Source organism: Lactuca sativa, chromosome 7 (genome assembly GCF_002870075.4).
Source record: "Lactuca sativa cultivar Salinas chromosome 7, Lsat_Salinas_v11, whole genome shotgun sequence".
Classification (NCBI taxonomy): domain Eukaryota; kingdom Viridiplantae; phylum Streptophyta; class Magnoliopsida; order Asterales; family Asteraceae; genus Lactuca; species Lactuca sativa.
The window spans coordinates 85,570,958-85,585,701 of NC_056629.2; the positions used below are offsets into that span (position 1 = coordinate 85,570,958).

Here is a 14,744-nt window from a genome sequence, read left to right on the forward strand (position 1 = left end):
CCCCGACTCAACTCGCCGAGTCCCAATATGAACTCGGCGAGTTCTGCCTTGAACTCCTGTCCTCTAATTCCTCTGACTCACCGAGTCATTCCCCCAACTCGGCAAGTACTCACTGAGTGAACTATGGGGAAACCCTAACCCTACTCGTCGAGTCTGCTCTTGGTACTCGGCGAGTTCCTGCCATGCTCGAGCTCAAATGACCTCCTGAGGTCAGATTCGTTCCTCTAACTCATAGATCTGGCCTCCTTAAGCAATATAAACATGTAAAGTTTGGATCTTGATGTGCATGCAAAGACCCAGTGGCTCTAATTGAAGAAATGGCCTCAATATGTCACCATAAGCTCTTATCACCCCATAAAGATCAAGGGGTTTAGGTCTCTGGACCTCTTTGGATCCAGATCCAAATCCTCAACACAAGAAGGGACCAATTGCACCATCATTCATACTCTAAATGGACAAGAAACCTTAACTCTAAAGGATTAACACCCAAAACGGAAGAAGGATCGAATATATACCTCAATGTGAAGTCCTTAAGCTCTGAAATCCACAGAATATCACCCTCTTCAGCTTCCTCTTGCCTTGGTCACCTTCTTCTTGCAAAAACACCCACACAAGGATCAAAAATGGCCTTTTCTTCCTCACAAACGCTCTTGATCGCTAGGGTTTCACTCAGGGGTCTGGTAGCCGCAATTGGTGGCTATAAGCCCCTTTAAATAGGCCTCAAACCCAGGGGATTAGGGTTTCATTAAACAGCGTGGACTCGCCGAATCTGGTCATTAATCCGGATGAAATTCGCGACTCTACTCTGCGAGTCTAAGCATCAACTCGCCGAGTCTCTCCAAAATCTCCAAAATAAAATGAATAAATAATGTACCTGGAAATCCGGATGTTACACATATATGTGTCATTATATGTTAACTAGGATCCGTACGTGTGTTCAAGTCTTCACTTGGCACTTAGCATCCTATACAGAAGTTTCATCCAAACCACTCACTGCAGGTGCGTTCATACCCCTCAATTTACCTTTTAAATGATTTTAAATGCTTTTATGGGGGGGAGGGGGAATACAAGTTGAAACATTATAGTTATTATATCAATCACATGTGATTAATAACTATCAAACAATTAGATTTACTATACTTTCAGTTGTTTTATCAATCAAACTACTTCAAACTGTTTACCAAACTTGTTTTACACGTTAAATTCTTTATCAAACTTGTTTTTATATGCCAAACTGCTTTTAAATCGTTTTTATAAAGTGACATCAAGTCATCAATATTTGTTTTTAAACTCTTCAAAAGGTTTTACAAAAATTCTTTTTAAACTTATATATATATATATATATATATATATATATATATATATATAAAATACATTATAGTTATTATATATATATATATATATATATATATATATATACAAGTTGAAACATTATAGTTATTATATCAATCACATGTGATTAATAACTATCAAACAATTAGATTTACTATACTTTCAGTTGTTTTATCAATCAAACTACTTCAAACTGTTTACCAAACTTGTTTTACACGTTAAATTCTTTATCAAACTTGTTTTTATATGCCAAACTGCTTTTAAATCGTTTTTATAAAGTGACATCAAGTCATCAATATTTGTTTTTAAACTCTTCAAAAGGTTTTACAAAAATTCTTTTTAAACTTATATATATATATATATATATATATATATATATATATATATATATATATATATATATATATATATAATACATTATAAAGGAAATCTTACTGTTTCTAAAAATAACTTCAATATAATAATATTATTTTTTTAAGACGTCCAAACGATTTAGCCAATAGTACAAGTAACAACCAATAAAATAATATTAAATTTATAACTTAACCCTATTTAGGTGGAAAAGATAGGCAAAGATTCAAACTAAAAATATATTATGCCTAAAATAAAGTTAATAAATCTTTTTCTATTATACCAATAAAAAACGTGTCCCATATATTGTGGAAAATTGGAAATCTTAGACGGCGATTCAAATTTTAAAATTGAAGGTTACAATTCCACTTTTATTATTGAGGTTAATACGTGGATAATAAATTAAAATATGTCAAATAATATTTATATTTATTATACAAAATACACAAAAATACAAGTTAGTTATTAATATAGATTATTAATATAAAGTGAAAATGATGGACAAAGTTATTCATTGTTTTTTTTTTTAAATTTAAAACTTTCTTTTTAAATAAAGTGGTAATAAGAATTATTATACATATATACACATCATTTATATCAAATCTAAAAATAAGAATTATCGTAATTTCAATAGGAAGAAAATAAAACTATGCATTTTACATTGTTTATTATTATTATTTTTATATTTGAAAATATTTGATAAAACAAGAAAGTAAGTCTTAAATAAAACCAAACTGAATGATTAATAATTTTTAACAATAAAAATCAGACATGTCTAATTTAAATTGACCGGAAACTAACTATTTTAATAATACTATATTGATTAATATCCAATAAATTATTAAATACAAAGACTTCATATTATAACTTAATATGTATACCACAAAAAACAATAGAAAAATATGGATAATATAAAAAAAATCTTGTAAAAGGACTAGATGTGTAATTTGCCCTATTATTTTTTTTTTAAAAAAAACTCGAAAATATGGACATATTTTGATTTTTAATATTTTACCCAAAACAATAATATAATTTTATTTTTAACACCAAATAATAATGCAACTTATATGTTAAAAGAAAACAACATACAAAATACTTTGAAACTAAAAATCGTACCTTTATTTTTGACGAAAGATAATAATAAATTTTTATTTTTAACCCAACAATGCACAATCATCGTCTACTTCATTGTGTTATTTATGGATTTTTACATTTTTCCGCAATGAAACAAATCGTCGCAAGAAATCTATTTATTGAAGTTTTTAACTTTCGTTTAAAAACTATTCATCGAAATGAAACTAATTGCTTAAACAAAGTTATTGCCGCCCGTCGCATTGCGCGGGTAGATGGCTAGCGTATGTATGTATATATATATATATATATATATATATATATTATCAAAATCATGTCTAATACATATATAGTTATATAAGTAAGGTTTGAAGGACTTAGGACTGATAACTCACTTTATTTCCTGTTCCTTGTTTGGTTGTGGACTTAGAGTACCCGGTTGTTTGTTCGAGTGTCGTTTGATCCTTAATTAATAGTATGTATATATGTATAAGACATAAAAGCTTTTGTCTCAGTTCAATACATTCAGTCATACAAACAATTCTACTAGTAAACTATAATAGGCATAGTTTAGGATAGTACTAATCATTACTTCTAGTTCAATGAAGCATACAAAGAGTCAGTTCATTCATGAGTCTATACTTACTATTATGAGAAACTATACAACTATACTATGATGAGAAACTAATAGAACTTACTATTATGAGATAAATTACATATACATTTACTAGTAAACAGAAGGAACATACACCAACATAACATTTAGAATATGAGATTTACTTCTGCATGACGCGGATTCCACCGTTGTCATGTTGGTAACCAGAGTCTCCTGGAGGGAGAGCGGGCATTGTGTGTATAGATCTATACAGGACAGACTATCCCACACCCCGACTGTTAGCTACAGTCCCCGGCCGACCAAGCCAAGGGGTGACAAATGTCACTTTTATTTCAACGTCTTTCATCGTCGTGTTTTACAGCCGTCAATCGGTATGGTTACAAATCTCACCTTATCTTATAATTCATTGGCTTTAAGATAAGTAATTCAAAGTAGTTTCCGCATACGAACTACAGTACTAAATCATTTTCTCCTTGCATTCACTTTGTGATCTTTTCACATAAACGGTAATGTGTAAACTATATTTTGTTAATGATAGTCACACTTGGGAAGAATACACACTTTTACAACAAACAAACATATTGAACTTTGATGCCTTAGTAGAAGGCTACTTTTAGTAGAAAATATATGATTTTCAAAGGAGATACAATTACTTACACAAACATTTACATTGTACATTTACCAACATATTCTTCAAACTTATACTAACATGTATTACAAACATTTACAAATTTGTACATCAAACACTTACAAACATTTTCATACAAACAATGACATTAAATACTTATGAACTCACCAGCTTTTATGCTAATAAAATATTTCAAAATAACAGTCGACCAGGTTTTGAGAAGATGGAGCTCGTTCAAGACTCATCTCTTATTTTGATTTACATTTTTGAGTGTCTTATAAACTTCACATAACACACTTGTATCAAATTATATTATTAATGCAATGGATGATGTTGTTGCTTGTTTATTACTATGCTTTGTTGTGATACTGTACATGACGTCCTCCACCTCAGAACGTTTACGCCGTTCTGGTTTTGGGGTGTGACAGATTGGTATTAGAGCATCATTTATAGTGAATCAAGTATATCAACCCATAAAAGATATACGAACTATCAACACAACGGGATTAAAATACACTGACCAAGAGTTTATACTTTTAAATACTAAAATATTTAACTAAGTATACATACTTGCATTCATACTAAAATCAGAACAAAAGTATTGCGATTGTTGAATATCACAAGTAGGCTTGGGGATGTATGGTCAGTCCTGGGAGTGACATTGCCTAATCAACTATGTTGGTCCGATGAGTGATTATCATATTCCTGAGAATGGTTGTGATATGGCAACAAGTCTAAAAACTTACCAACAATACTACAATGAAAACATTAGAACAAAACGTAAACTTAAAATACTATAGGAGTATTTTGTGTTACCATAATTACTTATCTGAGAACTAAAAAGGTCTTTATTGGTAGGTTAATAGTTGTTAAGTGTATAAGCTAAGGTTATATGTAACTAAGATGTCCTAGACTTAGAATCTGTGATCTTTTTCTACTCCTTGTTCCTTGTTTGGTTGCGGGTTTAGAATTAGGGTCACTTATTTGAAGGTCTATCTTGTTTTGATCACATATAACTGGTATGCCCTATGCAGGTATTGAAGTAACTAATAAAGATCATCTTATAATTATCTAGTTGGTACGCCTATTAATTACTTCTTTATCCCTATTCTCGCGTAGATAACATGGCTGGATTCCACCCCCACGATGACCTGTACTTCCCAAACCAAGGCAATGCCGGATGGCTTGAAGAAGAGCCAGGAGATGACTATCCAATCCCTTTGGATGATCACCTCGCAGAATGCTTTTCGGACGGTTGTGACTCCAAGCCAGAAGTTGAGAACCTACCCCCTATGAATCTTGTTCCAAATCCTAACCCTCTTCTGGCTTTTCAAGGCCCAGAGCCTCCATGGGTGGAAAACTTGGAAACATGGAGCCAAGAGCAGAATCAGCCCATGTCATTCAATGGAGACCGAAGCCTTTATGACCTGAGTGAAGGAGTCCCAACAGATAGGGTCTTGCTAATCCTAGTCCGTAGAGTTGCCCGAAACGAAATTTAGGGCAGGACAGCTCTCCATCGAATCATGGAAGTTAATGCCAATGCGAGAATGCATACCATCCACACCATTCATTTGGAAGATGCTCATGAGAGATCTAGGAGAGACCATGAGGCCCTGCAGCAAGAGCTAGCTAAGACTCGGGCTGAAGTCATGGAGCTCCGAGTACGTCAAAGGGTGTACAAAAGACACCTGCTTGATATGGAGCGCCAGCTGGCTGAACTAAGGGTTCACCCGACGGATAACCGTCACCAGTAGGAGATACTCTACCCTTCTTTCCTTGGTTTAAGGAATAGTTTTCCTATCTATGCTCCAAGTAGCACTTTCCTTTGTAATTATTCTGGTACTGTAAGTACTTTTAGTTAGGCCTTTATGTTGTCAAAACTTTTCTTCTTCGGATATGATGTAAGGCCTGCTTCTAGGTCAAATTTTCCGTACTTATTTCATCTTAAATATCAATTGTAACGCCCGCAGATCCGGGCTAGTCAATTTAGAGGCAATAAGTGTCGAAAATGACTTTTCGGCAAAATATTATTTATAATAAATAGTCTTAACCAATTTGTAGAATATGTCTCAAGGTTTCCGTACATATAAAGAACGCTGAAATCCGAGTTATAACGAATAAGTTATGGCCCGTCGAAGTTTTACGGCAAAACCGGCACGACACCGGGAAGCGTAAATAGTAAATTTATGATGGAGCGATTTTTAGCCTTAGCGATCTAAACCAAAGTTGTAGTATATGTTAAATCGAGAACATCCATAAAAAGAACGCCCAAATCTGACTTCGTATGCAAGAGTTATGATTTTTCTAAGTTTGAAGGCTGATACGCTATAGGGGGTGACGTGTCACCACCAGAATTGGACACGTGGCACCACCAAAAGGCTGCCACATGCCCCAACTCGGCGTGTAGGTCCTCCTACTCGACGAGTCCATCAGGAATTCAGCCTATAAATAGAGGTTCCGGTTTCCTCCATTTCCCACACCTTTCCCCACTTCTTTCTCTCTCTAAACTCTCTCTCTAAGCCCCCCTAACCCCCCAAAGCCTAGGGTAACTCCCTAGCATGAGGCGGAAGCCCCGAAGCGCCCGAAGGCTCTGAGAAAAGAGCCTTTCGGCTCGGGAAAGCTGCTCCAGCGAAGCCCGGTTTTGCGAAAAACTCGATGTAAGTGAGTTACGCCTATGCTATTTTTAATATAGCTTCTAATTAATTATAGTAATGTTATTAGGACCTTATAATAAGTACTTGGGCTATTATTATAGGTTATATAAATATCTTTTAACGTTTATATAATAGTAATAATAGCTAGACTATTAATTAGTCTCGGTGAATATTAGATTAAACTCTAGTGATAATGATACTAGGTTTTGTCCGAGGAAAATTGTTTTAAGAGTAACGAAGTGCTGTCCGAGTACCGAGTCACCACCTTACCAAGTGAGTGAATAGTTACTTTCATCTTACACATAGATATGAAGTATTTAATATAAATTACGTGCTATGTGTGCATATTTTCTGAATACTTGTTGTTTATGCTGGGTGAGAGATTTTTATACATGTTTTAAATGTTTTAAACTGTATACGTATTTTTATATCTACAAAATATGTTGGATAAAACATTGGTAGATGAAGGACGAGGGGTGAAATTTGAAATAGAGGAATATTAGTGGTATGGACCTAGTGCCCTATAGATGAACATTAGCAGCAATGGACCTAGTACCATATAGATGAGCACTGGCAGCTGCGCCACAACCTGTAGATGTTGTTGATCTACGATAAACATCCCAACATCTGCGCTCTAAGGATAATATCAGCAGCTGCGCCTAATAGAGAACATTATAACCTTGGCAGTAGCGTCTAAAGGACAATACCGGAAGAAGCGCTTCATATAGAATGTCACAACTATGGCAGGTGCGCCTAAGTGATAGAACTAGCAGCTGTGCTTGACAGTTGTGTCATTGACAACGATGGACTTCGTACCTATTCCTTAGGAAAATCCTTAGGAATGAATGAACGAGAAATAGCTGATTCTTAGGGTAGATCCTTAAGATTAAAGAAGATAATGAGGATGGGTAATTGGGTTAACTGTTTGATGATTAAACTTAATAATTATATTATTGTCGGTTGAAAACCCTATGTACTCACCAGGTTTCCCACCCTGACCCACTCAGTTTATTTGTATCACATGTGTCGATACGAAGCTACTTTACATTGAGAGATTTAAAAGAGATGTAGATTACTAGTGTAAATAAATGTAAGTTCTGTTTATGCTTATGTTTCTGTATTGACGATGGCATCCCAAATGTTTTAAATGAATAAAAAAAATACTTTTCTTCAGAATTTCTTTGATAACGTATTTATGATGTTTTACTGGGAACAAATTCCGCAACATTTTTATTAAAATAGGCACTCTGATTTTTATAAAACATAAACAAAATCGGTCTTTTCTGGCCATGAAAATGGGGATGTCACATCAATGATATTGACAGTCGACTAATTCCTGTGTCAATCCTTGTTCAAATACTTTCATCCTACTATCAATAGAATTCTATCTAAAGCTCACTTTCGTCAAATTATTGAGCTGTGGTAATTTAGCTCAAGGATCACTTCCAATTCTTGTCGAAGGTTGGATCATGTTATCCACCAACTAATGATAGCCTAGTTCAAAATATCAATCGTCTAGTGACCATTCTATGAACTTACTTCAATGCTTTACCAGTACTGCATCTTAGGGAAGTAGGTCAAACCATTGAGAACAGTTTAACGAAATAGAAAATTTACATTTATGTAAAAGAATAGAATACATCTAGTGCCGACCATAATCACTTACGAACTCCTTTTCTTTCGTACAACAGAATCATGTTGTCATCCAGAAATAGTCAGCCGAACGACGAAACCCCGATCCTTCATATAGAAGCCGCGATGTTCCAAGCTGCCGTAACAGCTGTTGTGACCGCTATCATGGCACAATTCCATTCTAACAACCTAAACGAGAATAGAAATAACATCCACGTTTCAGATCAAAGTAACCACCAAGGAAACCAACAAACGCCAACCCACGAGGGCACCTTAACACAGGAACGAAAGAGTAAGAAACGAATATTTTGGGATAAGAAGAAGTGCAAATCATCCCAAAGGTCGGCCAAGAGACAACAACCAGTAGCAGCCTTTGCAGCCACGACATATGTAACTCCTACTACCATTCCGACTAATATCCCAGTTGCCCCTATCCCTGCAAGGCGTTATGCCGGAAATCTACCAAAATGCACAAAGTGTAGTTACCATCACCTGGGCGCCTGCCGAGTGTTGCATTGTCAAAAATGCAACAAGAACGGGCACACTACCCGATTCTGTAGAGAACCTATCCATCACATTACTTCAACCACCAACGTCGGAATTATTCGTATATGTCATTTATGTGGAGTGATGGGACACTTCAAGAGGGACTGCCCAACAGAGAAGAATGATGGGGGAACAGGAGGAGTTTGACCTCAGAGTAACAAAAGGCACCAAAGGATCCTACTATAGTATAGGTACACTTCCAAACAGCAGTAATTAATTATACTCATAAACTGTTAAAAACTAGTGCAACTCGAGTCTTACCTTTTTGCAAGATCCTGTCAGTTAAGGGACTCTCGTGCTGCGTATACTTGCTTTTGTAGTATACCTTGTTCGCAACAGTATTTTCATAGATAAAACTAAAGTACTGAAACTCTGTCAAAGTTGCACCATTATGTTTTTGTAACACCTTCCTGAATTAGTCTAACGCCTTTTATTCCGAGTAGTCCGACATTATCATGTGACTTGAGTCCATTCGATCCTCACAATAACATCCTCGTGCGGAAATCCTTTCCTTCGTAATCTCCTTTCTAGCGAAGCTGTTATTCCAGAACTCCGAGACACTCATGTGTGGAATATCTTAGGTTTCATATCCTTCCCGAAGAAACCTCCTCGAAGTACCACTCGTACAGTTAAACCTAATAGAGTTAAACCTAACCTTCTAAAATTATCTAATTTATGTAACATGTAACCTAACATATTTGCTTGATAGTTAACTAGTATTAACTGTGGTTCCTAAAAAGCACAAAGAAAACAACATTCAAGCATCAAGTTCTAACCGACACACTGCCTAAGCTGGCCATCCTATCATATCATCTGTACTCCATACTAGCATGCAGTTCTAGATGCTTATACAGTAGGCATACATAGAAATCTCTCCTAACATACAAGTCTGAGCAGATCCTTAGCCCTTAATCTAGCATGCTATACACATATTCACATATTGAATAAAAAAAGTATAGGTATTTTGGGAAATACTTACTTAGGCTTGACCGATTCCACGCATCACACCCTATTTTTATATAAACCCTTTAGAAAATCTTTCTTTTTTCTTACCAATTCTTCAGTTTGAGTTCAAATACACACTCGAGCTGTTGCTAGAAAGGTTATTGACACTAGACATAACCAAACCAACCCTAATTAATAATTAGGGTAATAACCCATAATCAAAGATCCAAAACATATTCTCCTACTGAGGGTAAAAGACCATTTTACCATTACAGGTCCAAACCCAACCAAACATGCCCAAGGCCCAAAAATGGCCCAAGAGCCTTCCTGGGAGTTTGTCATGCGTACTCTTACCTTACGCCTTACGTACTCGATGTCCATATACAAGGCTTAACCCGTTACATCATGCGTACCCAGAGGTTATGGCCTGTGTAAATTTATGTTGTCCAAAACTAACTTTTTAAGCTCTTAATGCCTAAAGACTAAACCTCCAACTCATCGATCTTAATCTTGGGAAGGTCTTAACTGATAAAGTTGACAACTTTAAGCTTTTGCATGACTTAATAGAGCCCAAGACCAAACCCTAAGTCCATAATGCTCTTTAATAACCTCAAGATCTTGCATAAGTGAGAAATAACAACAAAAACTTCATTTTTAAAAAAAGTAATAAACTTGAGCTCTGAAGTAACTTTTACTCACAAGAATCAAACCATGAGACCAAAAACATGCAAATCTTAAAGCTAGTCTAGATCTAAGCCATAAAACCATAAAGGTAAGAGCTTTATACCTCCAGAAGCTTGCAAAGGAAAAGGAAACTCTGGATCTAAAAGTTCCAAGCCCAACAATCCTCGATGGAACTTCTTCTTCGTCCACAATGCACCAAGAACGCTCTAAAGGTCCAAAACAAGCTTTCAAGGGTTAGGGTTTCGAAATGACAGAATAAGGGAGTAGAGGTTGAAGGTAAGAAATGTCTCAAGGACTTAAGGTTCTTTAAATATGGTCCAAACCCTACAAATTAGGGTTTAAAATCAGCCTGAGTACACCCTGCGTACTTCTCATGTGTGCACAACATACTCAAAAGAATCTCGCCACCTTTTAATGAATTACGCTCAGCGTACCCATGGGGTACGGTCCACGTAAGGAACGGAAATGCAAACTTTTTATAATTTAAGCCATAATTGAAAAGTACTTGGGAACACGGTGTTACACTCATCTTCACCTTCCATAAAGTGAAATCATTCGAACCATTAAGTTTCTTCAAATCAAACTTATGAGATGTAATCTTCAATTAGCAAAACAAACTGTTATGATACCACTTGTTATGGAATAAATGAGAAAACGTGCAGAAAAACACAATATAAAGACACATTATTTAACGTGGTTCAGTCAAGGTGACCTACGTCCACATAGCATGAGAGATTATTCTTATTCATACAATTTAAATCACTACCACAATTCTAAGGCCCGAACACATTTGACAATGCATGGGGTGCACCGTGTCCTTGAGTCCTTGGGAGAGCATCTTGGTGTCTTGGGGGCACATCTTGATGCCCAAGGCGGGCCACTTGTTGAAGCTTCATCGGGATGCTCCAGAATGCCACCAAATGCTCAAAACTTAATTTCCAAAAGTTCAAGTCACATTTAACACAAACTTTTCAACGAACGGTTCATAAATGTTTCGTTCAACCCTTAATTCGTTTACAACCCTACTTACATGTTCTAACTATCGGCTAATTTAACCCTACTTACATGTTCTAACTATCGCCTATTTTAACAAAAAAAAAATGAATTTTCCACTTAATTAATATATCCTATGCCATAAAATTTGGTTTCTCAAACTTTCTTTGGTGCATTTAGCATTATCATCGCGTCGAATTGCGGGCCCTAATTTCCGCATAGATTATCCCTTTTACAAGTTGGGTACTTGGGTTGCTCTGCACCGATACCTGATCGATGGCAGTGGAATTGGGGAGACAGACCGAGACATCCGTCGTTGATCAGCTAAATAGAGTCACGGAGATGGAAAAGCCGGTTGGAAGTCGGCCAGTTTGGGGTGAAATTGAGCTAGCCGAAAGGTAAACTTTCAATATTCATACCTCTTATCTTGTATACCCTAATCATCTTTACATATTTCCGCAATTCTCTATTACGATCAAATTCCACTCGTAAGAACTTTGTTACTCCTTTCAACATACCAATTTTGACTCCCTAAAAGCCGCTAGCAATTTTTCGGGCAAGTCTACTGTCTGGAAGGCCTAAATCGATCATGTTTGGAGAGGGTTACTATACAATTTACATCGAACTGTAGATTAATTGGATCAAATATGCTATATACCATTTTTATTCGATTAAAAGATACAAATATCTGCAAAGTAATGCACGATTCTAATATATACTTCACCACCTTGCGATGCAGCTACCTAGTTTGCTCTATGTTTGAAGATGCATCATCATCAGCTTCTTCTGTTCTTAAACGTTTATGTGACAAAGAACACATCAACACAGTTGTAGATGATGATATTGAGCTTAATGACATGCTTGAATCAGCTGGTATGGTGTTTGTGCAGTCCTTGAAGGAACTTGGAAGGTATTCATCTTTATAATTGCTCCTTCTAACAATTGTTAAGAAGGGTAAAATAGTCATTTTACATGGAACATGGACCAAATTAGTTATGAAACTAAAAAAAACAACCATCAACAAGTATTAACATGCATTTAACAATGATTTCTGTTTTCCAGGACATTGGAAATAATAAGTGAGTTAACTCAGCTGTTCGATTCACTTGCTGCCATTCCAATCCAAGTTTTCCTTGCTGGGTATTGCTCAATCATTGCATTTAAGTATAAATTATTAATGATTTCTTTTTTTTTTTAATATATATATTTATGTATTTAAGTATAAATTGTTAAAGTATGTTTATGTATATGCAATTGAATAATTGATTTGAAGCAATGAGCCCTAATTCAAACAAAACATACTTTTTCAGGGTATGTTTTCAGATGCAAGAAGACCCTCAAGGGGCTCAAAAAAATCTTGAGGAATTTTTAAGCAAATGGAGATTTGTTGATGAAAAATATTATATTCTAGCAAGTTTAGAGACAAAAACAAATACAAAATCTTATATGGAAGGATGTGGCAATCGATTTGTTCTAGAAGTAGATACATATCTTCAAGTTGTTGAGGCATATATAACACTTCTCTCAGGAACTATAAAAGGCACAAATCTTGCAATTTCTTGGGTTGAGAAAGCTGCATTACCCGAGCATATACGCCAGGTAACCTTTCTATGGCTATTTTCGATGATCAAAATGAGAAGGTTATGTTTGGCGTAGTAGCTGAAAAACTAGCTATTAACTGAAGAGCTAGCTGATAGCTGAAAAAAATAGTTGTTAGCTGAAGAGCTAGTTGCTAGCTTATAAGCTAGCCGAAAAAAAATGACGTTTGGTAAAAACTAGCAGATAAACTAGCTGAAAGATATAAAATGACATAAAAGGTCATTGAGAAAAATATGATGTTTATAATTAATTAAGGGTATATTTGGAAAATTAAAAAAAAAAACTTCTGAAAAGCTAGTCCAAGTAGCTTTTTAAAAAGCTAGTTTTTAAGCTACTTTTTGGCTCGCCAAACTTATTACCTTAAAAAACTAGAAAAATAATCTAGCTGTGGCGCACCAAATATAGCCTAAGACTTAAGAGTGAGTCCAATGGAATTGGGGAGGGAATGGAATGGTTAATTCCAATGGAATTGGATTCCATTGAATCGGCAAACAAACATGTCATGTCATGGAATAGAATCTCAAATTCTAATTCCATTGGATTCTACCATAAACCGAACCAATACCCTTAAATGAGTATTTGTTTGGTTTATTTTTCCCTTTGGACACCTGATATTTCCTAAATTACCCTCGTATGGTTTCAATTTTAGGAGCTTTTACGGCGTTTACATTCCATTCACTCTTCCAAGGATACAGTATCTCAAGCCTCCACGTCAGCATTGGTAACCGACGAAAATGTAACCTCAAGATCTTCAAAAACCTTGGAATCCGCGAAACAAATCGATGCAAAACAAGCAATTTTAAGATATTCCGGACAACGTGTTCCTACATTATGGTGGTTCCGGACCCTTAATGTAAAGTTTGGTGGGGTCCGGTTTGCAGTATCAAATGGAAGTATCTTGATCACGATTTTCATGCTTCTCACATACTATTATATGAGGAGGAAGAAATATACGATAACAAGGTATAACTATAACATTTTAATATAAACTATATTTTATAAATGTTATTAAAATTCATTCCATTCATACACAACAACCACACATATCACATTATTGGAATAGATCACAAAACTACAGAAAATGGTCAATATTTGATTTGGTATATAATTAATTTTTTTTATATATATTTGTGGTTGCAGTATTCTCAAAAAACAGGCCTTGTTTGTGAAGAAATCTGTGATAGACTTATGGCAACTTGCATTTTCATACCAAGTAAATCCATTAGCTGCAGTTGAACCTCTCATAACTCGCTAATTATAATGTTAAATTATTTGTTTACAACACTTTACTCAATAATGTTAATTATTTTTATCATCCAAAATCTGCAATTAATAACAATGTACTTTTATATATAGCATTGTATTTTTTTTTATTAGGACATTATACTTCGAAAAATCTATGCAATTTTAGTGAAAGTTTGTTTGTATCTTGATGAATTTAATTTGGTAAATTTTTCAAAAAGAAGAAATGAAAATAGAATACTTATACAATAAACGACAAATCAAATAGAGTTGTTTCTTGAATTTAATCATATTGCACCAAAGTTGGTTGCAAAAATATAAAATAAAATCTTAGAGTAAATTATGGGAATGGTCTTTTCAATAAATCTTAGAGTAAATTACGGAAATGGTCCCTGTGTATGACGGAGAATTGCAGTTTCAGTCAAAAAGGTTTTTATAACAATTTCGTTCT

At 35.0% G+C, this 14,744-nt stretch overlaps 1 protein-coding gene across 1 annotated transcript; it reads left to right on the forward strand.

Moving 5' to 3' along the window:
- The first annotated feature begins 11,615 nt into the window (after positions 1 to 11,615).
- Positions 11,616 to 14,478, forward strand: LOC111887683 (protein APEM9). The gene is made up of 6 exons (XM_023883859.2): positions 11,616 to 11,850; positions 12,192 to 12,362; positions 12,515 to 12,592; positions 12,763 to 13,051; positions 13,701 to 14,014; positions 14,192 to 14,478. The coding sequence occupies exons 1-6, from the start codon at positions 11,729 to 11,731 to the stop codon at positions 14,304 to 14,306; spliced, it is 1,089 nt and encodes a 362-aa protein (XP_023739627.1). The 5' UTR covers positions 11,616 to 11,728; the 3' UTR covers positions 14,307 to 14,478.
- The last annotated feature ends 266 nt before the right edge of the window (positions 14,479 to 14,744 follow it).

Excerpts from the sequence above, each read along its gene's own strand:
- LOC111887683 (XM_023883859.2), top strand. The coding sequence starts at position 11,729 with ATGGCAGTGGAATTGGGGAGACAGACCGAGACATCCGTCGTTGATCAG. Across the intron at positions 11,851-12,191 it reads GAAATTGAGCTAGCCGAAAG|CTACCTAGTTTGCTCTATGT; the intron begins GTAAACTTTCAA and ends CTTGCGATGCAG. Across the intron at positions 14,015-14,191 it reads AAGAAATATACGATAACAAG|TATTCTCAAAAAACAGGCCT; the intron begins GTATAACTATAA and ends TTGTGGTTGCAG.